The sequence below is a fragment of the Trachurus trachurus genome, assembly GCF_905171665.1.
Source record: "Trachurus trachurus genome assembly, chromosome: 4".
NCBI classification, from domain to species: Eukaryota; Metazoa; Chordata; class Actinopteri; order Carangiformes; family Carangidae; genus Trachurus; species Trachurus trachurus.
In genome coordinates, this window is record NC_139898.1 from 6,420,239 (window position 1) to 6,443,461 (window position 23,223).

General features: G+C 43.7%; 2 protein-coding genes across 2 annotated transcripts in view; both read right to left on the reverse strand.

Annotated features, from left to right (window-relative positions):
* LOC310985190 (AP-1 complex subunit mu-1) overlaps positions 1 to 1,271 on the reverse strand; it is a 36,875-nt gene extending 35,604 nt beyond the window's left edge. Inside the window, exon 1 of the mRNA XM_083970700.1 lies at positions 1,157 to 1,271. Coding sequence (XP_083826826.1) covers positions 1,157 to 1,198 — 42 coding nt within the window. The 5' untranslated portion in view covers positions 1,199 to 1,271. The remainder of the gene's footprint in view (positions 1 to 1,156) is intronic.
* A 451-nt stretch (positions 1,272 to 1,722) lies between these two features.
* cherp (calcium homeostasis endoplasmic reticulum protein) lies at positions 1,723 to 21,512 on the reverse strand. Its single transcript, XM_083970457.1, has 20 exons — positions 21,361 to 21,512; positions 19,592 to 19,765; positions 13,980 to 14,018; positions 11,397 to 11,566; positions 10,746 to 10,883; positions 10,489 to 10,640; positions 9,856 to 9,967; positions 9,177 to 9,266; positions 8,836 to 9,067; positions 8,064 to 8,227; positions 7,703 to 7,960; positions 7,088 to 7,295; positions 6,717 to 7,006; positions 6,068 to 6,201; positions 4,965 to 5,051; positions 4,681 to 4,833; positions 3,471 to 3,584; positions 3,287 to 3,381; positions 2,978 to 3,163; positions 1,723 to 2,776 (listed from the first exon to the last, which is right to left on the reverse strand). The coding sequence occupies exons 1-20, from the start codon at positions 21,383 to 21,385 to the stop codon at positions 2,739 to 2,741; spliced, it is 2,859 nt and encodes a 952-aa protein (XP_083826583.1). The 5' UTR covers positions 21,386 to 21,512; the 3' UTR covers positions 1,723 to 2,738.
* Positions 21,513 to 23,223: the final 1,711 nt, after the last annotated feature.

The window sequence follows — 23,223 nt, forward strand, 5'->3', positions numbered from 1 at the left end:
AAAATACAATTACATTAGGCCTACTAATTATTTACACAAAATATTTTAAAGCAGAAGTAAGCCGAATGTTTGTGTTAATATAAGTCTTAAATATCTTCCGACGGCAATCACTTACATAGAGTGTTTGGTCCGAAACACAGGTCTGTCAGTCACTCTGCTCTGCTGTAAGCCGAGGAGAAAACTTCTTGTATACTTCCTTGTAACCTACAACTTTTATCCAATGAGGAGAGAGAACGGCATGAAGGGCTGTGTGTGAAGCCAAGGGATGCGCTTGAATGTGGCGACGTAGGGACGAGGACCAATAGATCCATGACGAGAGCGGGGGCTGCTAACTCCATCGGCTGACAAGAAGTCAGCCAAAATGACAGGTTCGCTTCTGTTTTAAGTAGCTATCTATTAAAATATGACCAATTATTAATCCCGCAGGGGAAATGTTTGAAATATTCAAATCATTAATTGTCATCTGTAGCAAATGTTTAAGTTATTTTTAATCATTTCTTTTTTAAATGGTAAATGACACTAGCATTTAATTTCCTACCAATTATTCACCTTTACTTTGGCGCTCATCTGCTGATATGGTTTCGACATAATCTTTTTTTTGGAAAGTGATGGTATTTAGGAATCTAAAATGAAAACAAGTAAATCTGACATCAGATGAAAAAGACCATCATTCTGTGTAAAAAAAAACAAAAAAAAAACAATAAGCACATATTAGGCTACATTTATTTTGATTTTTATTCCCATGTTCTCCAAATACCTATTAATTAGTCTACTTGAGGATAATTTCGTCTTATTAGTCTTTCATTAGTGAGCAGAGCCCTACAGTGACGGTGCAGCTGACAGGGGCACAGCAGGGTCCTGTCAGGTCACACACACACACACACACAGTGACTGTGCTGCTCACACACTGCACAAGTATTTTCAAAAGTGGGGCAGAGTGCGTCACATGACAACATCCTACTGGAGGGGGGGGTGGAGGGGCTGGGGGGCTCTGACCTGCCTGAGTCCTGACAGCACCTGCACGACAGTCCTCATCATCATCATCATCACCACCAGACCCTGACATGAGCGGTCAGTCATCTCTGTCACTACCCCCCCGCTGTGTAATCAGACCTGTCAGCCGGTGTCCCCGGTCACGTGTTGGATCGAGTCCTACCTTCCCCTTCAGGTCCAGCACGTACACCGCGCTGGCCGACATGTCTCCGTCCTCAGCCTGTCCGTCCTGCGCTGACACACCACGACGCGTCACCGGCAGCTTCCACCGGACACAGACCCAGACCCACCGCGGCAAGTCACACCGTCAAGCGGAAGCAAGCTCGACCTGTGAGCCGCTGGCAACGTTACACTTCCTGTTTTCAGAATAAAAGCGGGGAGCCAGGAGTAGGAGTAAGGTCATGACTGCAAATTTCATCAACACATTCATCAAAGCTTTGAAAGGAAAGAAGAACATATTAAATCTTATACCAATATAAATATACCAAATTCACATTATGAGGAATTGTTGAATTGACACCAAACAAACTGATCACCTCTAATTGGGACAAAGTTTTCAGTCTAGTTCCACATCTGGGCTGATTCTTGGTCCAGATGTGGAAGTAGCATCTGGCAGGGGTTCTGTATTGTACACCAGCTGTGGAACCAGATTCACACTCCACAGATCCATCCACTTTACATTTACATGTGTGTAAAAAAACAACAACAAAGACACATTCAGGACTCAGAGTTGTGTTTATTTAGGTTTTGTGTACTTGTAGAGAAAAATACAACCGCTTTCATATGTATGACTTTTTGTTTTGTGGGATTTGTTTTAATACTACAACTAAATCACAGACTTACATATCTCTATAGAAGTTATCACATGAAAAAGTATCACAATAACCAGCAGTGAAAAACCAACAACAGGGGCCAGCAGTACCTTCTCACCCCGACAACAGCTGGCTCTTACAAATGGCAAATGAAAAAGGTCGATCTTCAGAAGCTATAAGATGTCAACAAATAAAATCTCTGACATGACACCACCCACAGAGTGGGAAGACAGAATTTCCACTGACAGACAGAAAATTGTAATTGTCAAAATCCTCTGTAAATAAACCTGAAAACATTTTAAAGGAAACACCATGAAGGGGATATGAGATTTTCCTATGTGGTGAAATAATTGTTTAAGCATCTTGAGAAGAATTAAAACTGTGAATAATTTAACATAAACCCCAATTCAACTGTTGACCTTTGATTAAAAAGAGTTCATTTTTTCTGTTTTTAATTGTTTCCTCAGAATCTGTTCCAGATATCTTAAAGGAATAGTTGAGGTGGGGTGTGTCAGTCGGTGTGTAACCTGCAGGTAACACACTGACTATGTATGTCTACCTCAACAGAACCCCACATCAACTGCCCCTTTAAGTCTAAGCCAACTTCTGTCTTTCGGCCTGTAGACCGTAGGAGATGTGAAACTCAAAACATTGGGAGTGAAATATAACCGAGTGCTCTTTTAACTGTTGTTCCGGTGTTCCTGCAAACACTGCTGCCGTAATCTGTGATCTCATCCGAAGAGCAAAAAGGCAGTGCACATTTAAAAGCTTCACAGGTGAGGTGGTGCTTTGCATTGTCACTGGTTTGTGTGGAAGGGGAGGAAAGTTCTGAGACTGCTGACTAGAATCCACGATGGACGTCTGACAGATCAGGAAAAACTGATCTGAAACTCAGACCCATGATTAAGGGTGGCGATGAGGAGGGTGATGACATCAGTCAGTGGGCGGAGCCTCCGGAGGTTCCCGATTCACTGAAGCAAGAAAGGGGAGAACAGTTGGATTTTAAAAAGATAAACAGATGAGATGCATTGCGGTACATTTTTGTACATGTATTTGAATAAAAAAACTGATAATCCAGGACAAATAGTGTGTCATCTTGATACAGTAACAAAAAAGACTAATCTGATTGTGGCAGGTGAGTGTGGTTAGTGTGTATAGGTGTGTGTACGCACCTTCCTCTCGTGCCTTCATGCGGGCGACAAAGTTGTAGCTCTTGTTCCTGCGGTAGTTCTCATACGGGTCATCCAACGACACGCCCACACCTTTGTACTGGTCCCATTTATCCCTGATGTCTCCTCCTTTGATGGGGTCCTGGATGCCTTGTTCTTTGGCCCCCAATCCCCCTGACCCGCTCCAGCCTGCAGCAGACGGGAGGAAGTTCACAACTCAGGATGGAAAAACACAGTTTCTCCTTGTATTGTGACTGGAACACTGAATTTGCAGTTTAAATGAGGACATGAAGGGAAAAGCAGAGCGCGTACCCATCTTCATCAGCAGCTGATGGCCCTTGTTCTCCTCCCCGAGCCGTGTATCCGTAACAGGTTTGGAGGGAGGACCACCCAGCACTGGTATGGCGCTGTGGAGAGCAGCAGCAGGGTTCATCTACCACAGCTGACAACAACAAGTCTTTCATGAGGGCGTGTGAGAGCGGTGAGGAGGACTTACGGAGGAGAGGCGCTGCGAGATTTGGCGCCACGGCGTCTCTTGGTGGGCGAGCGTGAACGGGATCTGGATCTGGAGCGAGAGTGACTCCGAGAAGACCTGGACCTGCTCCTGGACCTGATGAGAGGAAGGGTAAATGACGTCAGGCTGAAAAGTGTTCCTCTGGTCAGGGGACACATGGAAACCACTCAGACTGACACAGTGGAGCATTTCAACGGGCACACAGGCTGGAAGGACACAAGCATGGTTCTGTGTAGACGGCTGTGCCTATAGTCATAGCAGTAGGTTTGTTACCTTTATTTGTCGGTGCAAGCTGTTTTTAGAACAGCGGAGCAAATACACAATCCAACGACTCCAAAACGCTCTGGTGGACAAGTTGTGACCTGCACATTCACCACGCTATGAGATAATAATGGAACGTTCCGAGACAGAGTTGTTTTCCAAGCAAATACAGAGACTGCTTGCCGAAAAAACTGCCCCCGACGGGAACGCGCGTAAGCGGTTTTGCATGAATTTACCTCGAAAACAACTCTGTCTCATAACGTTCTGTTATTATCTCATAGCGTGGTGAATGTGCAGGTCACAACTTGTCCACCAGAGCGTTTTAGAGTTGTTGGATTGTGTATTTGATTTGATTAAAAATGGCCTGCATGTAATGTGATACCTAGGAGTTTTATAAGACAAACCTGAACAACCTCAGATCTTTCCCAACACGGCCCCTTTTTGTTCTGTGATGTTTTAAACTCTCCAAATCTCTTGTGACAACAAACCTTTACCGATGTGGATAGTTTGCACGTGACCGTATCTCAGAGGCCTTCTAGCTTCGGCTGTGAGCCACTCACCATCTCACAAGAATATTAAAGTTGATGGTCTACTGATTTTAACAAGATAAAAACAACCTCACAGGAATATATTTCAGCTCTTTCTTTGATGTTCATCCCATAACAGCTTCACTTTCCACCACTCAATAAAAATAGTTGATCACATCCTGTGTGCAAGAGATCATTAAGATACTGACAAGAACTAATGTTTCTCAAAACTAAATAAATCCTTTGAAGATTTAGGGATACAGAGGGTTTCTGATTCAATGCCAGTTTTTTAATTGAATAGATAAATAAAAATGGTTCATGGTGCAGCATCCTCACTTTGCTTTTTGTTAATGGGTGCAGCATAGTGGTGTTGTGTGTGTGTGTGTGTGTGTGTGTCTGCACACCTGGATCGTGAGTAGGAGCGGGAGCGGCTGCGGGAGTGGGAGCGAGACGAGCGGGACCGTGACCTGGACGACTTAGAGGAGCGAGAGCTGGAGCGAGACGACGACCTCCCTCTGCTGCGGGAGTGGCTCCTGGAACGACTTCCTCCACGAGCACTGGAAAGACATGACGGGGGGGGGGGTGATGTAGACAGGTGGGATCAGGTGTCCGTTCTTTAATACAAAACAGCAACATCCTCCTCCAGGATGAGGAAGTTCTCTAAGGAGGAGGAGAAGAGGAGACTCACCTGTTACGTTTCTCCTGTCCCTTTTTCCTCCTGGCTCTCATCTTGGCCCTGAAGAACTCGTAGAGGCCGTTCTGCTCCCAGCCTTCACTGGGGGAGGGGCAAACCACAGACAAATCAACCAACTGCTTTGTCATTAAGCACTTATGGTGCGTTCCAGTTGTACTCGGAAGTCGCAATTTCCAACCTCCAAGTCAGAATTTTAAATCAGGAAACGCCCCCTAAAGTTGGACCTCCAACCCGCAAAGTTGGCATAAGAATTAAAGAGAACCTATGCAGGACTTTTCCCGTGGCTTTGCTACATTTTTACCTTAATTAAAAGGCTCTGGAGTAATTGTGATAGTTAACTACATGACTTGTTACAGTGAGAACGGAGGCTCACTGTCTTCCACCTGGCGTCTCATGGCTGAAAACCAACCTTGCAACATCAGTGTAGTACCTGGCCTGATTTTTTGCTGGCTTCGTTGTAAACAAATGCACATGGCCAGAGGGAGGGTTAGCAAAACAGAGGAAAAGTGACCAGACTTGCATTGTTTCTCTTTAATGATGCTACTCTTCAGGTAAACAGTAAGTAAACACTCTGCAATTGTACTGTTTATTTTATTACTCTGGTAATTGTCTCACTTTAAAGTCAGATGTGTACCCAGCTCTGTTCAGTTCTTATTCCTGGACATTTTCTTACGCTGTATGTGTGAAAACAGCCAATAGTGTTGCTAACAATGGCTATAATGGCTTGTTAAATGTTTTTACTGCAAGTGTGTAAGGCTTTTTAAACGTTAAAATTGAAATCTAACATCTACAAGTAAATAAATGTTGTACTGTCACTCTATTAATCGTCCACTTTTACGATTTCCTTGTTCGTTTTTCAGCTGGTTGTTCTGAGCTCCGAGTTTTGACTTCCAATGTAAATGGAATGCACCGTCAATGACAAAACACATACAGATGTAGAAAGCCTCATTTTTATAACTACAAACTAGAGACCCTTTTTTATTTACCCAAATGATTTACAAGTGTTAACATTCCTTCAAGCATTCCTTCCACTCATCTAACAGCAACTAAATATTCTGTCTTCTTCTGTGTGATCTGTCTGATGCAGGTGTGTGTACCTGTTCCTGGGCCGGTCATGTGATGGGGGGCTGTAGAAAGCTTCCACTGCAGCAAGCAGCCGGTCACTGGGTGGCATGGGAGGGGGCAGTCGGATGTCTTTAGGGTCCAGAGGTTTATAATCACAATCTTCGAGCTGAGGAACAGACAGCACAGGAAGGAATGTGAGACGTGCATCTTTCTTTTTCTCTTTATGGAGACCTACAGAACTGAGGCAGGTTTAGATATTTGCTGTGTTTACCACAAGCAAACCACATCACTGCCTAAAACATGAGCTCCTTTAGTTTCAATCGTGTTTTTGTGGCCACACAGTATCATATCCTGCCATCTCTTGGGATTGTGAAATACGGTGCAAATGTTGTGTGTTTGTTTTGTTCATTTCTAGCTATTCTCTTTTCTTGTGCTATTTTAACAGTCTCTTACCTATTGTTGCACCGTCTAGTTTGGCATTTTAAATTTTTGTTGTACATGTGATAATGACAATAAAAGGATATTTCTACAGGTTCTACAGTCAGTCCGTTGTTTCAGACTTATCAGATTCTCTAAAAGTGGGACAAAATCTAGTTTTAAATACTTAATTAAATGAAGTACTCCAGTAGTTTAACTCAAGTTTAAGTGAACAATTTAAACTTGAGTGGTCGGGTCACTCACTTTGACCAGCGGAGCCATGAGACCAGCTGGGAGGTCAAAGTAGGGAACGTTTGGCACCAGGCTGGGGTCGTCTTGGACCGGATGCTGCTGCTGCTGTTGCTGTTGCTGTTGCTGCTGCTGCTGCTGCTGTTGCTGCCGATGACGCATGTGGGGCGAGTGACCGTTGAAGCCGTGCGGAGGCGGGCCGAAGTCCGGGTGCTGGCCCCCGCCCCAAGGAGGATGCTCAGCCCCCATACCGGGGGGAGGAAGCCTCTGATTGGGGTGGTGGTGGGGAGGAGGGCCTGGCATGTCTGACAAACACAAGTGAAAATGACTAAAAGTACAACACACGGGGAGCTACAGATGTGTGTGTGTTGAGTTTCCGACCTCACCTCTGCACTCGCCTCCAGGGAACTCTCCCTGAGCGTAGTCAAAGCGGTGGGGGGTGTAGGGCGGCCTGTCGTAGTGGTGTCTGGGGGGGAAGTCGTCCTGCATGAAGCGTGGGGGGAAGCGTCCAAAGTTGTGCGGCGGTGGAGGGGGCTGGTTGAAAGGAGGGGGCTGCTGGTGGGGAGGGAAGGGCCCTCTGAAATGGGGAGGTCTCTGTAAAACATTCAGGTTGGACAAGTTTAGTTTAGTTTGTTTCATTCTTCGAAAAAAAGAAAACTAAACGACTCATAAAAACAACAACAATGCAACTTCTGAATGAAATGGAAAAGGAAGAAGAAGAACAACAGACAACAAATGTTGCATGATTTGGCAGTTTGACTGACAGACGGGCCATTCAACCAAAGTTGTCTGCTCCTTACACAGATGATCAAATTTCATCATTGATATGTCAAATCACTTATGTCATCGATTACTGTAGATACACTTTTTTACATTTACAAATTTACATTTTTATAATTGTACTAAAATTTTGCCAAAAATGAGCTGCCTGGGATGGTAACTTTAACACATAGGGTAGAACAGAGAAATCAAAGCAAAGCTGAGAAAGTGAAACCACAGACCTGCATGCGTGGAGGAAATGGAGGCTCCCTCTGACCCCAGGGGGGCTGCTCGGGCTGGTTCCCCCACGGTGGCTGCTGGTCATACGAGTTCCAAGATGGAGGGCCCGGTTCAGATCCACCTGGACCGCTCCAAGGGCCTCCTCCTTCCCTGGGGGGACCTCCGCTCCAGTTCCCCGGGTCTCTCTGCTCGTTCCACATCCCCTCATGGCTGTTCCAGGGAGGGCAGGGAGGGGGCGGCTGGTTGGGGTCAAAAGGAGGCTGACGAGGGATAGAAGAAATCCAGTCGAATATTACATGCAGACCCATTAAGAGGCAGAAGACTCACTCACACACACACACTGACACACACACACATCTTTACCGGCTGGTTGGGGTTCCAGGGGCCAATGTGTTGAGGGTCATACCACGCGGGCTTGTTGGTGGGAATATCTGAGGGTCCACTGGAGTTGCTGGGGTCCTGTGGTCTGGAGGAGGCTCCATCAAACTCCCCTGGAGGAGGACCTGACAAGGCAGGCTTCACATCCGCTGCACACACACACACACATATTAGAGCAGAATATAGTGTACATGTATTAGCCCAATACAGAGCAGGTCACACATACAGTCATATACACACTCAAAACTTTAGTACAAGTAGGGCTGTAACGATACGTGTATTTGTATTGAACCGTTTGGGTACAGGACGTTCGGTTCGGTACAGGGATGTGCATGGGTGAATTCCCAGAACGGAAGTTGCGTGTGTTTATTGTCCGTATTTTTATAATATTTTATATATAGTTTTGTTTATCTGAGAATATTTTATTTATTAGAAACCTCATTTTATATATATTTTGATCATTTGAGAATAATTGATTTAACTTAATCCATGGCAGCACTTTAAATCAGTATTCTATTTTTTTATTATATTCTCATATTTTGTATAATGTTACAATGATTACATTTGACTAAAACGTGTAAATTCTTGGTTTACAAATGTTCCTAATAAACAAGCAAATTTATGTTTTGCATTTTGTTCCCATACTGTACCGAAAATGAACCGAACCGTGATTTTTGTGTATCATTACACCCCTAAGTATAAGGCACCTCTGTTTGTGTGCAACAGTTTAAATGAAGTTTGAATGAATTCTTCTCACCGGCCTGTGAGGTCATGGGCGGGGCCTTCTCAGGCTCAGCGGGAGTAGGTAGCTGTGCTACAGGGGCAGGCTGCGGTTGTGGTTGTTGTTGTTGTTGCTGCTGTTGCTGCTGATGCTGCTGCTTCAGGGTGGAAACAAACTCTTCGTGCTGGGTCTTCAGAGCCTGGATCTGCTGCTGGAAGGCCAGCTGGATGGGCTGCACCACCGCAGCATACTCTGTTATCAGAGAGGCCTGACGGAAAGAGAGGACAAGGGTGTGTCACGGTGTTAACAGAAGAAAATAAGCTGATGGCAACATCTGGACTGGAAGGACACGGAGCCATGAGTCTTGTTCTCCTCACCTGGTATTGGCCGAGGCCCAGCGCTGGATTCTGGAGCTGCTGAATGGTCTCATCGTCAAAGTAGCCGTTCTTCTCCCACAGCTGCAACAACTGGGAAGAAGGAAGTAGATGAAATATATGCATGAATTAGTCTGAAGCTAATTTTCTACTGATGTACAGATGATTGACACTGTCTATCTATCTGGTTTCTGAAGGTTTCACCAACACAAATTTAAGACTTCTTAAGACCTTTTTAAGACCATTATGAATGAAATTTAAGACCTATATCACGACAAACAAAAACGATCAAACAAAACTAAAAATCCATCCATCCATCCATCATGTCTGAATTTTAACAGGGATCTGATTGGTCAGTAGTTGGGCTGTTGACAATTACAATTACCATTTCAGATCAGAGTTACCATGGTGATGGGGCACTCCGAGGGCTCACCCTAACTGCAGCAACCCACTCTGATTCCCTGTGACTCTCATACTTTCCCTCTCACACAAAGGCATGCAAAGCCCACAAAATACCCTTAAAAAGTTACTACAGCGATTAACCCTGGCAACAAGTGAACCAGAGTCACACAGACAAACCCCAGAGTTAAATCTGAAGTTTCCTCAATAACCTTAAATCCTGTTCCACTCTAAAGAGCTCAGGTCTTGGTTCGTCATGATTGAAACATCAGAAGGTGTTTACCCTCGTGATCTTCTGCTGCTTCTCCTCCTCCACAGCCAGGAAGCTGGTGCAGTAGATGGGAACCACCACTTTCTGCAACGCCGCCAACAGATCCTTCTGCTGTTTCCGCTGGCTGGAAGGAGACATTCAAACAAACACATCAGGTTTCTCAGTAAATCCTCCCACAAAATGATCGTTTCATAATCAGACCCAGGCTGCAACAAAGACAAATTCTAACTATCAATTGATAATTTGATTCTAATGACTTCAACTGTCATTCAAGAGTCCAAAGACATTCAATTAACAATCACATAAAACAAAGAAACACAGCAACTCATATCTGATTTTAAAAATGAGTTGACTGAAACATTTTTTATTAATAAATGTATACAGGTTGCACTAATATTGTGACTGGTGTTTATAGGTTTGTAGGTCTGTGTTCTTGTAGGTGGAATAAAGGCTTTACACAATGCTTTGCAGGCTGATCACATTATGACCAGTAAGCCTGTGCGAGCATGAACTGATGAAGCCTCTTGGATGAGAGGTGAAACGTCTTCCTAGACAAATAACCGAGTCCAATTGCTTTCGACTTAAAATTGCTTTGAGATATTATGACCAGTGTGTTTTTATGTGTGTGTGTTCAGATTTGTGTACCAGTGATGGAGAACGTCATTCGTTAAATAGATGAGATGTAGGCGGAGCTCAAAGTGCGCCGCATCAGCCGTGATGCGGTTACGAAGATGTGCTGTCATCAGCTCACAGTGCTGCGGGGCCTTGGCGTTGTTGAACATCCAGTTCTTACCGGCCTGACAGAAACACAAGGACAGGTGGTAAGAGTGAAGAGTTGTTGTTTGTGGGATGCACATCTACTATTAGACTACAAAAAACACTGTGTTATGAGATGGGCTCACAGAGATGGCGTCTTTGGTGCAGGTGTCGATGATGGGCTGCAACAGGTTGTCAAACTCTGTGATGTCCAACTGAGTTTCCAGCAGCAGCTTCTGTGTTTGCTGCTCCGTGGCCAGAGCGATGGCTGCACTCACCTGCTCCTACAGAGGGACAGAGACCAGAGCATCAGAACGGCTCATCAAAGCTTCCTGCCTGGCCCGGTTCTTCATGATGCTACGTTTACAAATGTCTGTGGCAGCCATTGATGGAGATAATCACCTGGACTGAAATGTAATCAACTTGGCACATCTCATACCTACAAGACTGTCTAGGCTCAAAGGATATACTGTAAAATAGGTGCAGTGTAGAGGTCTGGTAACCTGTGTTATACATGCAGGAATGTGCTGTTATTAGGGCTGACCCAAAAAATTAGAATCTTTGAAGCTTCGTTCGTTGCCATGGTAATCGATCATGAAGTCCGTGGTAGATTTTTCTTTTTTCGGCAATTGTTGCATTAAAATTAGTAGGCTAGATATGCAGTGTTTGTTTGCCATTACTTTCATTATTTCCGCTACAACGTTTATCTGGCTCACTTTTCTCAAATTTAATCCATTAAAAACATTAGACTTGTAGCAAAAAATTCAAAAAGCAGGCAAATCTCTTTTTTTCTGTACCTGTCTGAGTGTGTGCATGTGCTGCTCCTGCTGCTGCAGGTTCCACTGGCTCTGTGTGACGAGCTCGTCGATGGAGGGCGCAGCAGGCGGAGCGATGGAAGGCGGAGTGATCATCGGCATCGGCGGAGGAGGGATATCGACCAAGTCTTTGGCACCCGGGTTGTACAAATCTGCGGAAACAGCAGCAGGACAAACAGCAGGAAACATTTAAAGTTTAAAGTAAAGCTTTGACTGATGCCGAGGGAAAACGTGTTCCAGAAACCATATACAAGCCAAATGCTGTGTTGTTTGTTTACACTGGACTGTTCCGATCAAAGTGCCCTTGAAAGGTCAATTAAGATGTAATCGTTTTCATACGGCAAGCAGATGAAATGCTCTAAACAAAGCAAAAGAGTGAACGGAATTTCAAAGACATGCAACCAGCATGAACATCACCACTGTCCTGACCGCTAGCCCTGTGACTACTGCAGAAACATCTGCTGCTGAGAGGAAACAGCTTGGTGTCTCCAAGAACCAACGCTCACAGGCACAAGGCTCTGAGGAGCAGAGGTATCAGGTCACTCAGTTTCAGCCGGTCTGCAAGCGTGCATGAAATCACCATTTCCATATTTAGCTGTTCACTATAATATTCAAACATATCCTTAAAGGTGTACAGAAATGGCCGTTTGTCCTGTTTGTCGCGCCGAGTTGTCACAAGCTGCAACACGAGTTTACCCGAGTAAGGAAAACGAATTTGATTGGTCGTTATCGAGCAGGCGGGATATTCAAAGTTTGGGGCGAGACCGAGCTCCGTGTGTGTGTGCGTGTCTCAGACGTTTGATTGACGGATGACGGATCCAATATCAGTGGCTGGTGAATCATGTACAGGCTGACGTATAATCCGTGCGCCTGCATTATCCAATGCGAAAAAAAAAATACACACTTTCATCCCGGATTTACTCAAAAATAGAATTTTGCACAAAGTTTGGCCTACAACGTCTGAAAGATGAGCTTTCACATTAATTTTTTGATCCAGAGTGGGCTCAAATTCAGTTTTCTTTTCTGTACACCTTTAAATAGGATTGTCCTGAGAAAATCACCTGATCAGGGTATTCTGAATAATATCAGTCATATAAACCTGTCAGTCAGTATTTAGAAGGTCCCATGTTTCCTCTTCTATAATTCATTTGAAGTGTTGATTTGTAAGAAGATATATTTGTTTCCGAACAAAATTTAAAAAAACTCAACTTAGTTTTACATCTTAAAGGAACAGTTCAACATTTTTTGGCAAATTTGCCTATTGTCATAATCCCTATAGTCTTAGGAGTAGGTTCATTGACTTTGATTGTCGGTGCAAGCAGTTTTTAGATCGGCGGAGCAGAGACGTGAGCTCTGCATGGCGTGCGGCATTTTCGCCTGTCCCTCATCAAACTCATCAAATACACAATCCAACAACTCCAAAACGCTCTGGTGGACAAGTTGTGACCTGCACATTCACCACGTTATGAGATAATAACCTAACACTACGAGACGAGTTGTTTTCGAGGTAAATGCGTAGCCGGAACTACATTCCAGAGACGGCTGCGGTGCCGAGTGATTTCAGAAACGCAAGTAGTTCCAAGTATTTGCTTTATGTGTCGTAATGTTACATAACTATACATTATTATTTCATAGTGCGGCGAATGTGCAGGTCACAACAGAGTGTTTTGGAGTTGTTGGATTGTGTATTTAGTTTGATAAGGGAAATGTGAAAGTACCGTGCAGCTCGCGGCTCTGCCCCGCTGATCTAATTAAAGGTAATGAACCTACTCCTAAAACTATAGAGATTATGGCAATAGGCGAATTTGCCAAAATGTTGAACTATCCCTTTAACAACAGATCAGTCAGCCAATTAGAAGAGAGGCAGCTCTGAGCATCTCTTCAGATTGACCGACTACTTTATCATACCATAAAAACATATTCGATTTCCTAAACAGAAACCAGAACCTAATCCTGCAAGGTTGGATGGTGGGTGGAGGTGGTTGCAGCTTGGGGCGTGGCCACGGGTGGTGACTGCATGGCGTGCTACCTCACTGGGTCAGTGTGTTATTCTGTACCAGGGGCTCTCCAGACAGCAGGATATTCACAAAACATCCAAATCAAGGTGGACACAGCAGCCCGGCAGCGTGACGGGAGAACCCCGCCTACAAAGACACCATCACCCTCTGTTGCCAGCCTATCACTGTGACACTAGGCCTGAGATGGTGCAATGAGAACTGGATCAGGACATTAACTTTCTAAGAAGTGAGATAGTGATGCAGATACTGGTGTCATGCAGCCTCTTCGACAGCGTTCGACATCTTTAAACTACGACTACAACGGGCTCTTCCTCCGTCTGGTCTCAGCAGAGCCGACGGCCCCGTGTGGAGGACTGAGCACCATCAGGAAGATATGCTTGAGATATCTTCAGTCAAACAACAGTACAGCATAAACTCAAAAAAACATCAAACATACCAACATGAAAAATGCAACTGAAAAGCTTTCAGGCAAATGTGCAAAAAACAAAATGTGACGTTCCAACTGATATTTTCAATTCATCTGACAGATCCGGCTCCAAATAAATACCTTCAGATTTATATTCCTCCCCATCGTGGGTAGAGGGATCTAAGTGGAGAAAAGCAAACTTTAATGCATTTTAGTGAAATTACATGTTACAAGAACTCCATGCAAACCTGCACATCACTGTGCTTTGAAACCAGGCTGTCGATCACACAACCTGCCTGTGGAGGGAGTGAGAAGCTCTGGGGACCTTTACAAAAGTAACATGAGGTATTAACCCTCACCCAAAATACAGAGGAAATACAGGGAAATAGAATATCTGTTCCTTTCTACTGTAAATCTATATGGTGTGCATCCATTTTCTTGTTTCCCCACCTTCTCACTGTCCTGTATCATCTTTCCATATCTTCTTCTTAATATGTGTAAGCACGCATTAATTGTCTCTTTTCACCTCAACAACATTCTATATCTTTCCTTTGCTTTCGGAGTATTGGCCTTTTTACGATACAAAGTGTCGTGCTGCTTGAATGGAGGCAGTGGAGGCAGGTCTGAAAAGATAATCAAGGAGGTTGTAGAGATGTTGTACTAAACTTAAATCATTTCACAGCTTTGTTAGTATGAGCTATGTTGAATCAGCCACTAAAGGTCATGTGACATGTGTCCGCTGGTCCTGTAGGAAGCTACAGTGCTGCTCTGAGACACTGATAAAGGTTAAAATGGAAACATATTTCAGTATAAATATTACACACAGTTATTACCATCGATCATCATGGGAAATGTCAACTCCCTGGCTAATAAGTGTGATGAAGTGGAGGCATTTGTGAAGAACCAGCAGCATTATGAGGAGCGTGGTCTCATGTGTCCCACTGCAGACTGTTTACACAGCTTCACTGCAGTGCAAGTGGACAGACCCAGGAGTCAGGACCAGAGGAAAGAAGAACGATGGAGGACTGGTTCTGCTTTTGAGCAACAGGTGGAGCGATCAGAGTGAAGGAGAAGATGCCGACCTGTTGAAGGTCAGTCTCAGACCTTTCTCTGTACTGAAGGATTTTTCTCACATCATACACGTGGTTACATTCAAGCCCGGTGCATTCACTGCATTTATCTGGGAATTGTAACCATGTCACTGTCACTCAGTAATACTGACTGTGCCACTATGAAAAGAAGACCCTTGATCTGGTGCACACATATGTCAAGGAGGCCTTCACTGCTTTCACTCTACCACCACATACTAGATCAAATGATAATCCGGTTTTTCTTCAGCCTCCCTACTGAGACAGACTGCAACTACCTGCTCATCCAGGAACTGAAGCCCAGAGCCCAGAGAGGACCCAGGAAAACAGCAGCAGGAACACTGACCTTGACACAAATGACTGACTGCACCACATACTACATTAACCTCTGTGTTAGTGCTGTCAATCTTCCCCCCAAATCACATTCAAGTTTCTAATGCTTCTTATGTTAAAGCAGAAGTAAGTGATGTGTTAATATAAGTCTTAAAGCAGAAGTGAGTGATATATTTGTGTTAATATAAGTCTTAAATAGTTATATCTTCCGACAGCAATCACTTACATAGAGTGTTTGGACTGAAACACGGGTCTCTCAGTCCCTCTGCTCTGCTCTGAGCCGAAGAGAAAACATTTATCGTATCCTACAGTTTTTATCCAATGAGGAGAGAGAACGGCATGCAGGGCTGTGTGTGCAGCCAAGGAACGCCGTGAATGTGGTGACGTAGCGACGAGGACTGTTATGGTGCGTTCAAGGAAACTCGTATTTTTCCGAACGTGAAGTGGTACCAGTTCGATCTGGTACGAGTTCACCGGTCGGAAGTTACGAGTGGCCGTTATAGTGACTTTCACCGGTAAAACAGGTCGGAAAAACACGAGTGGGTTGCCTGGAACGCTACAAAGTCGTAAGTTGCGACTTGAAGCTGTAATTTACGATTTCAAAAGCCTGCCTGGAACGCAGCATTAGCGAAAACGACCGGATCACTCACTTCTGCTTTAAATATTCAAATTTTTAATGGTTTAAGAAAAAAAAAATGTTGTCACCTATACCAGCTTATCATTAAATCCCGTGTCCACTAAGGGGCATTCCAACCAAATCTGTTATGCAACATGCACAGCTCCACTACTTCCTGGACTTAATGCTGCTCTTTTGTTTCCTGTCTTACATTATTGGACAAACTGATTAATCCAGGTGTGTCTGAGTAGTCACAATGGTCAGACACACCTGGATTAATCAGTGTGTCCAATAATGTAAAGCAGGAAATAAAGGAGCAGCATTAAGTTCAGGAAGTAGTGGAGCTGTGCACAGAGCCCATTTAGTTTTAACAACTCAATATAAAACTTCAAGAAGGGAAATCTAAATATTATAAGTAGTGGTGCAACGGATCACAGTCGATCCGTGATCGGCACACAAGTGGTTCATGGATCAATCAATAATAATAAAAAAAAAGGTAGGTGCACCGCCCAGGCCGAATAAACGAGCAATTATAAAAAAAACTCAGCTCGTATACATTGAAGCTGCAGCTCCGCGTCATGCACAACAACAAAATTGTTTGTTTTATCAACATTTACTACCCCCGAATGTCGTGACACAGCGTTAATTTGTGTTGTTGCAGAAGGAACGCGTTTGAACGTCAGTTTTCACCTTCCAATGTTCTCATTTTTTAAATAATTGGAATTCTGTTCAAATAGCGAAGCTGGTTCTGACAGCCCTACTCTGTATGGGCACTGTGTTACCAGCAAGGACTGTACTCCAAACAAAAACATCTGGATCCCCAGTGACACCAAGTTCCTCCTCAGGCAGAAAAAAGGAGGCCTTCAGGGATGGAGAGCTCAAGTAGTGAGATTAAACCAAGTGAAGGAGGACTATAAAAGCAGCACCAGAGAGGTGTGGAAGGCAATAAAGAGAAACGGCCAGCATGACATAACATGAGGTGATGGAGACGAGGTCAACCTTCAACCTTTTCTACTACAGGTTTGTCTCCCACTGCTTCAGATGCAGCTCGTCCTGTGGCTTCACACAACAGCTGTTCCTCTCTCACACTAAGATCAAGTCTCTTCTGGTTTACAGTGGAGGAGGTGAGGGTGGAGCTCAAGAGGTTTCGTCCTGGAGAAGCAACAGATGATGTATCTGAGGCTGTTAAGGGACTGAGCCCAGCTGAGCCTCTGCAGAGGATTTTCAACTTCAGCCTACAACCACAGAGGGTCCATCATGTCTCCTCCTGGTACTTAAAGTAGGAACCAGCTGAGACCAGTGGCTCTCAATCCAACCCCCCATTCACAGGGTGTCAGTTCTTACACACTGGGCCAGTATATAGGACTGTCAGTCAGAACTATTTTGTCAGATGTGCTGCCCAACCACATCGCTAATATAACAACGCCCACACCACTCACACAAGCACTGTGCTGTTGGGTTTTAGGGTGGTTTTAATTGTTTTGTGTCAGTGGAGATTAGAAAAGCAATGAAAAGAAGTGCACTTATGGTTAATTAGGGGTTTAAATAATATGCAAACTGTGTCCAAAATCAACAATCAAGCCGGAGTACCTGGAGAGAACCCACACAGCCACAGGGACAACACGATTGCCAGCTGAAACTAGTGCTGCACAATTCATCAAATTGCTCAAATTGCTTAATTACACTTGTGCTGTTTGTTTCTGATTTAATTAAACTTCAGAAAAACAATCCTTTTTCACTCCATGCCACATAATCAAGATCAGATTTTCCGGTGTGGAGAATAGGTGTACACATTATGTCAACTAGTAGGTTGACAATGGTGCTTGTGTTGAAGAAACAAGTGAAATCATGCAACCTATATGATCAGAGTTTGGATCCACACCCAGCAGGATTGAGCTGAAATACCCTGTGTAAACTAATTTAACTAATAACATCACACAGCAAAATCACAAACCTTCACCAGCGTCTCAACCAGCACCCAGAGAACGACAGGAAAATCCAAAAAGCCTACAATCCATATCATCCAATCCACAATATGTTTTTTTTTAAGTTGTAGAGATGATTTGCAGTTATATAACATCATGGATACAATACAACAATGAATAGATTTTGCACATGACTGTCCTCAAGTGTCTATGCTACACATTATTTCTCTGGCATTACTCACTGGCTGAACACAGGTATGAGCTCTCTAACCCAGTGCTGCATTACAATGCAGATGTTGCACAGACTCCTTTCTCCTTTTAAAATCAACTGCTATTTCTGCTTTTGAACTTTAAGCAATTACTTTTTAACTGCACAGGTTAAGTCCTCACTTCCAGTAAATCTTTAACACTCAAGAATGTATGGTAGGAAATAGAATATGTATCACCCTGTAAACTACCGGTAATACAAAAAGCCAGAAGAGAAGAGCTTAAAACTGGATGAGACATTTTCCACCACAGCTAACAAAGAGGAGCCACCTAGTCAACTTTCAAGGGCCTTAGCCCCTCTCACCAGGTCTGTTTCTATCACTATCACTTTTAACACCTGGCAAAGTACTTAAATTGATACACAAATGTACTTTTTCTAGTAAAAAACGGAAGTTGTGATTGGCAAATTGTAAAAAAAATATTGGCCATTACTAAATGTTAGGGCCCTATGATTTCCATGATTACGGAATCGCAGAATTGGCCAATTAAAACAGAATCTATTTTTAACACGTAATTTGACATAATGTGACTGAAATGCTGTTTTGGTGAGGAAGAGGAGCGTATGTCTGGGGAAAACTACACAGACAGAAGCAAAAGTGTACATTTTAGTCATTAACATTAAAAACACACTCTTTTTGGTGGTAAAATAAGAGTAAAAGGTAAAAAACGGAATTCCCAAAAATTTTAAACGGAAAAAATAAAACAGAATTTGGGAATAAATAAAAGCGGACTTTATAGGGCCCTAAAATGTACATGATTGGTTCATCAGAACTAATGTTTCCAGTCACCATTAAACCAATCAACTGTGGTGAATCCTGTGTCTGTGGCTCAGAGAAGCACTGTGTGCTGCATAGTGTAGCCCTGCCACCCACCCTCTTCAATGTGCCAACAGACCATAGGACACCAAAACAAAACATATCGGCAATGTGGAACTTTAACCAAGTTCATGAGACAGATACTATGTATCAGTTCATAGATACCGGCGGGAGCTGTAACAGTAGGTACTACAAGGTTCCTCACTCCGTCCTATGATCTGTCACAACTTGTTTCAAGCACCAGAGGTCCATGTCCAGGACTAGGTTGGGATTGGTCAGTAAATCACATGACTCTAAAAGAGGAACAGTAAGACTACTCTGGACCAGTAAAGAAAAAAAAAGTCTAATCTAATCTTTGGACAGTACGATGCCCCACCTGGATTTTTTTCCCCTGATTTTTCCCATCTCCATTCAACTAAGCAGTAGCCCAGATGTTTGCACCAGGGGTGCATATTTGCACACTGGTCAAAGCAGTTGAGCTGCTGGTCTTTGTATAAACAGTGTGACTTTGTTTCCTATGTGGTTGTGTGTCTTCCTGATGAACTTGTCCGTGTGTGCGTGTTGGCCTGCTTCATTCATTTGTTTAGACTAAGTCAATAAAAACCAGCACCTCACCCCCAGTCCTACTGGTCTTAAATGTTAAAAGAGATGAGCATTCCACCATTATACCAATAGAGTATTATGGTGGACTGCCCCTTTAACTACATACGCTGCTGTTGCTCCATAGAAAGCTTGCACTTGTAGTAGCCAAAGTAATCTCCCCCAAAGAGGAAGGAGAACTTTGGGTTGTCCTTCTGCTTCTCCATCGTCATCTTCTCAAACTCCGGCCCATTTCGAGCAACAAACTGGGCCAGTTTGTCGATCACATTCCTCAGTTCTTGATCTGAAGCAGGAAAGAAAAAAAAGACTGAAATGAGTTACAGCGAGCTGCACAGACAATTGCTAATTCTGATCTCTGCTGTCAACAAAAAATAAAGATCTCTGTATTTAATTCCATGCTTTTAATCTTACAGACATTGGTGTTTCTAAAGATACTCAATTACATGTGTAACATTATTCTAATGGGATCTGAGTTTCTTTTCATACACAGATAATGGTTACACAGCATCCACCGGTAGTCATAGTTGGTTTATTTCAGTCCTTGTTAAAGGGATAGTAGCATTTTTTTTAAAAAGTGGGGTTGTATGATCTACAAATAGCTCCTAAGTACTTTAATTGCAGTAGAAGACTCTCTGCACTCCTCCCGTTAGCAACGCCAGCCCATAGCCCTGCCCAGAGATTTACAACATACATTGTTGTGAATGGACCCAAAGAAACGGCCTATTTTCGCGGCCTAAAAGAGGTTTTATGTGAAAAAAATACACTGTTCCATTGTTCGCTATAATATAATTTTTTCCAGCCCCTCAAAGTGCAGGAAAAACACAGTTTTTATTTGGACCTAACCAACTGCTGATCGGCGGGCGATAACCCTGGGCCGGAGGGATACGTGAGTTGGTTAGGGCTGGAAAAAATTATATTATAGCGAACAATGGAACTGTGTATTTTTTTTTCACATAAAACCTCTTTTAGGCCATGAAAATAGGCCGTTTCTTTGGGTCCATTCACAACAATGTATGTTGTAAATCTCTGGGCAGGGCTATGTGCTGGCGTTGCTAACGGGAGGAGTGCAGAGAGTCTTCTACTGCAATTAAAGTACTTAGGGGCTATTTGTAGATCATACAACCTCACTTTAAAAAAAATGCTACTATCCCTTTAATAAAACATGAGTAAACATAAAGTTGAGGCATTTTCACGAAAACAGCACCGAAAAAGGTGTATGCTAAAGCCAAAGCTTATTTTGCCAACCCGATTTAAAAATGACAATAATTGTCAGAAGCGAAATAGATTATTTGAAAACTGTGAGTGAATTAACAAATCTAGGCCTGAGACAAACGAAAGACTCAGGTAGTAATAGTATCAGTGACCACATGGATACATATAGTACGCATTAACACATATGTACCATATCCACATACATTCATACACATCAGTCAATGTGTTAACTTATTAGACGATACTGACTGTACACGGTGACCATGTGCCAATCAATACAAACGACTGACTTCGATACTGACAGCTCGACTGATGTTGTTTCTATTTCTTATCGAGAATTTGATGTTAGCAACACATGCTAAGGCAAAGTGCACCAGAGAAATGTCGCTAACTAACTTTAAAGTTTGATAACTTAGAGAAACCAGCCACCAGTCCGCCGGCTGTTACCGTGCTGTCCACAGTTTATCACTCAGACCGTTTAGGAGCAAAGGTGTACACAGAAAACTGTTAGATAAACATTTAGCGACTGACGTTACTAGCCTTAGCCGAAATGCTAAACACAGCAGCATATTACATAGGTTGTGTTGCACAGCAGCTAGCTCCCTGTAGCATGTGTGCTAGCTAACGTTCAATGAAAACCGCGGCTCGCTGCACCGCACCGCTCACCTTCAGGGGGAGTGGGGATATCCATGTTGGTTTAGAGGCGCAGAGACCCCGCTGAAACTAAATACGCAGTCCAGAAATTAGCCGAATCGTCATGTATTCCACCAAATGATTTATTAAATTGACACAAAACACTTGCATTGCCACTGTTGCTTACACCGGAAGAACTAGTCCACAGAAACAGCGCCACGAAAAGCAAGTGTGTGACCTCCCCACAGCGACGCCTGTGGCCAGGAGGAAGATTGCAGCACCACGGCGCCTGCTATCCCGTGAATATTTCCCTCCTTGTCTCATCGCTGCGATGTTTAGGTATTATTTTTACGTTTTTTAAAAACTTTATTTTATGAAATATGCTTTGCCTTTATTTCAGTCACAATAAGAGACTGGGAGGAAAAGCTTGACATAAAGCGAAGAGCCAACTGCATGGCTTTGGAGGAAAGTTCCCTACTGAATTCCTTATTAGATGTCTCTCACCAGTGATAAAACTGAGCCAGACTGCTGATAACCACCTTCCTAGTAGTCACAACAGACCGTGTTAGATTGAGTTACACCAGCTGACCAAAAGTTAATTTTGCACATAGCACAGGCCTGATGTCCTGCAGCGCCCTTGAAGTGGAGAGAGGTTACATTAGGGGTGTTCGTGTTGTTTACAAGTTTTTTTTGTCAGTTTTTTCTCACACTGTACCCTACCTCCCAGTAGTCTGTCTGAGGAGATGCGCCTCACACTGTCACACTTTCAAAATTGAAGTAGGCAGGTATAATGGTGTGTGTCCCTGAAGTAGAGCAGTATGTGACCTCAATGTTTTGGTGAATTAATTTCACTTTCTGTTTCATTGCCCTCTGTGTTAGGGAGAAATTCTGAGGTGATGCAGGAAGAAGAAGCACCGGAGTCCTGGATGTCTCATATAAGAATTTTATTAGGCTCCATCGATCAAGGAGAACAGAAGAGTCATCGACACAACATGAGTGAGTGTGTGATTCCACCTCCATTCTGAGGGCCAAAACAGCAAACCCCCCCCCCCATAAGATATTGCTCTTCACTGTGAGAATTTATTGTGTTGCTAATTCTGCTAAGACTTCTTATTTATGTGGCAAGGTGAAGAGGGCCCGGGCGGGGATTGAACCCACACCTCCCGGGTAAGAGTCATGCGCGCTTGCCAGTCACCCAAAGGGACATCCCCTTGGCCAAGTAGCCAGGGCACATGATCAATTGGAGGCATAGTGACAGGACCACCACTGTCACATCTCTCCCCCTCTTTTCACAAGCACGTCCTCGTGCTTCCGCGCAGGCTGCCACACATTAGGAATCCATGGACTACATGGATCCTGCCAACAACGCCAGAATGTGGCAAGGTGAAGAGGGCCCGGGCGGGGATTGAACCCACACCTCCCGGGTAAGAGTCATGTGCGCTTGCCAGTCACCCAAAGGGACATCCCCTTGGCCAAGTAGCCAGGGCACATGATCAATTGGAGGCATAGTGACAGGACCACCACTGTCACATTTACAAGATAGAGTTGATTATTGGTTGATTATAATTTTGATATTGACAAGTGGAAAATGAAAAGATCATAGGCATGAAAGATTCAATGTGACCAATAAAAGCAAGATGAGGACATCCTGTAAACACCGTGTAACTGTACAATATGAATATTCAAGAGAGCAATCAATGGCAGCCTTAGTTTTTTTTACTTTTTGCCCACCCAGATTCACTGTTGTTACCCCTGTGCCCCCCACCAGAAAAAACTCTGGACCCGCCCCTGATATAAATTATTATTTCATAGCAAGGCGAATGTGTAGGTCACAACTTGTCCACGAGAGCATTTTGGAGTTATATTGGATTGTGTATTTAGTTTGATGAGGGAAAC

Excerpts from the sequence above, each read along its gene's own strand:
- cherp (XM_083970457.1), bottom strand. The coding sequence starts at position 21,385 with ATGGATATCCCCACTCCCCCTGAAG. Across the intron at positions 9,968-10,488 it reads AATGACGTTCTCCATCACTG|CCAGCGGAAACAGCAGAAGG; the intron begins GTACACAAATCT and ends GTCTCCTTCCAG. Across the intron at positions 7,961-8,063 it reads CCTGGAACCCCAACCAGCCG|CCTCCTTTTGACCCCAACCA; the intron begins GTAAAGATGTGT and ends ATCCCTCGTCAG.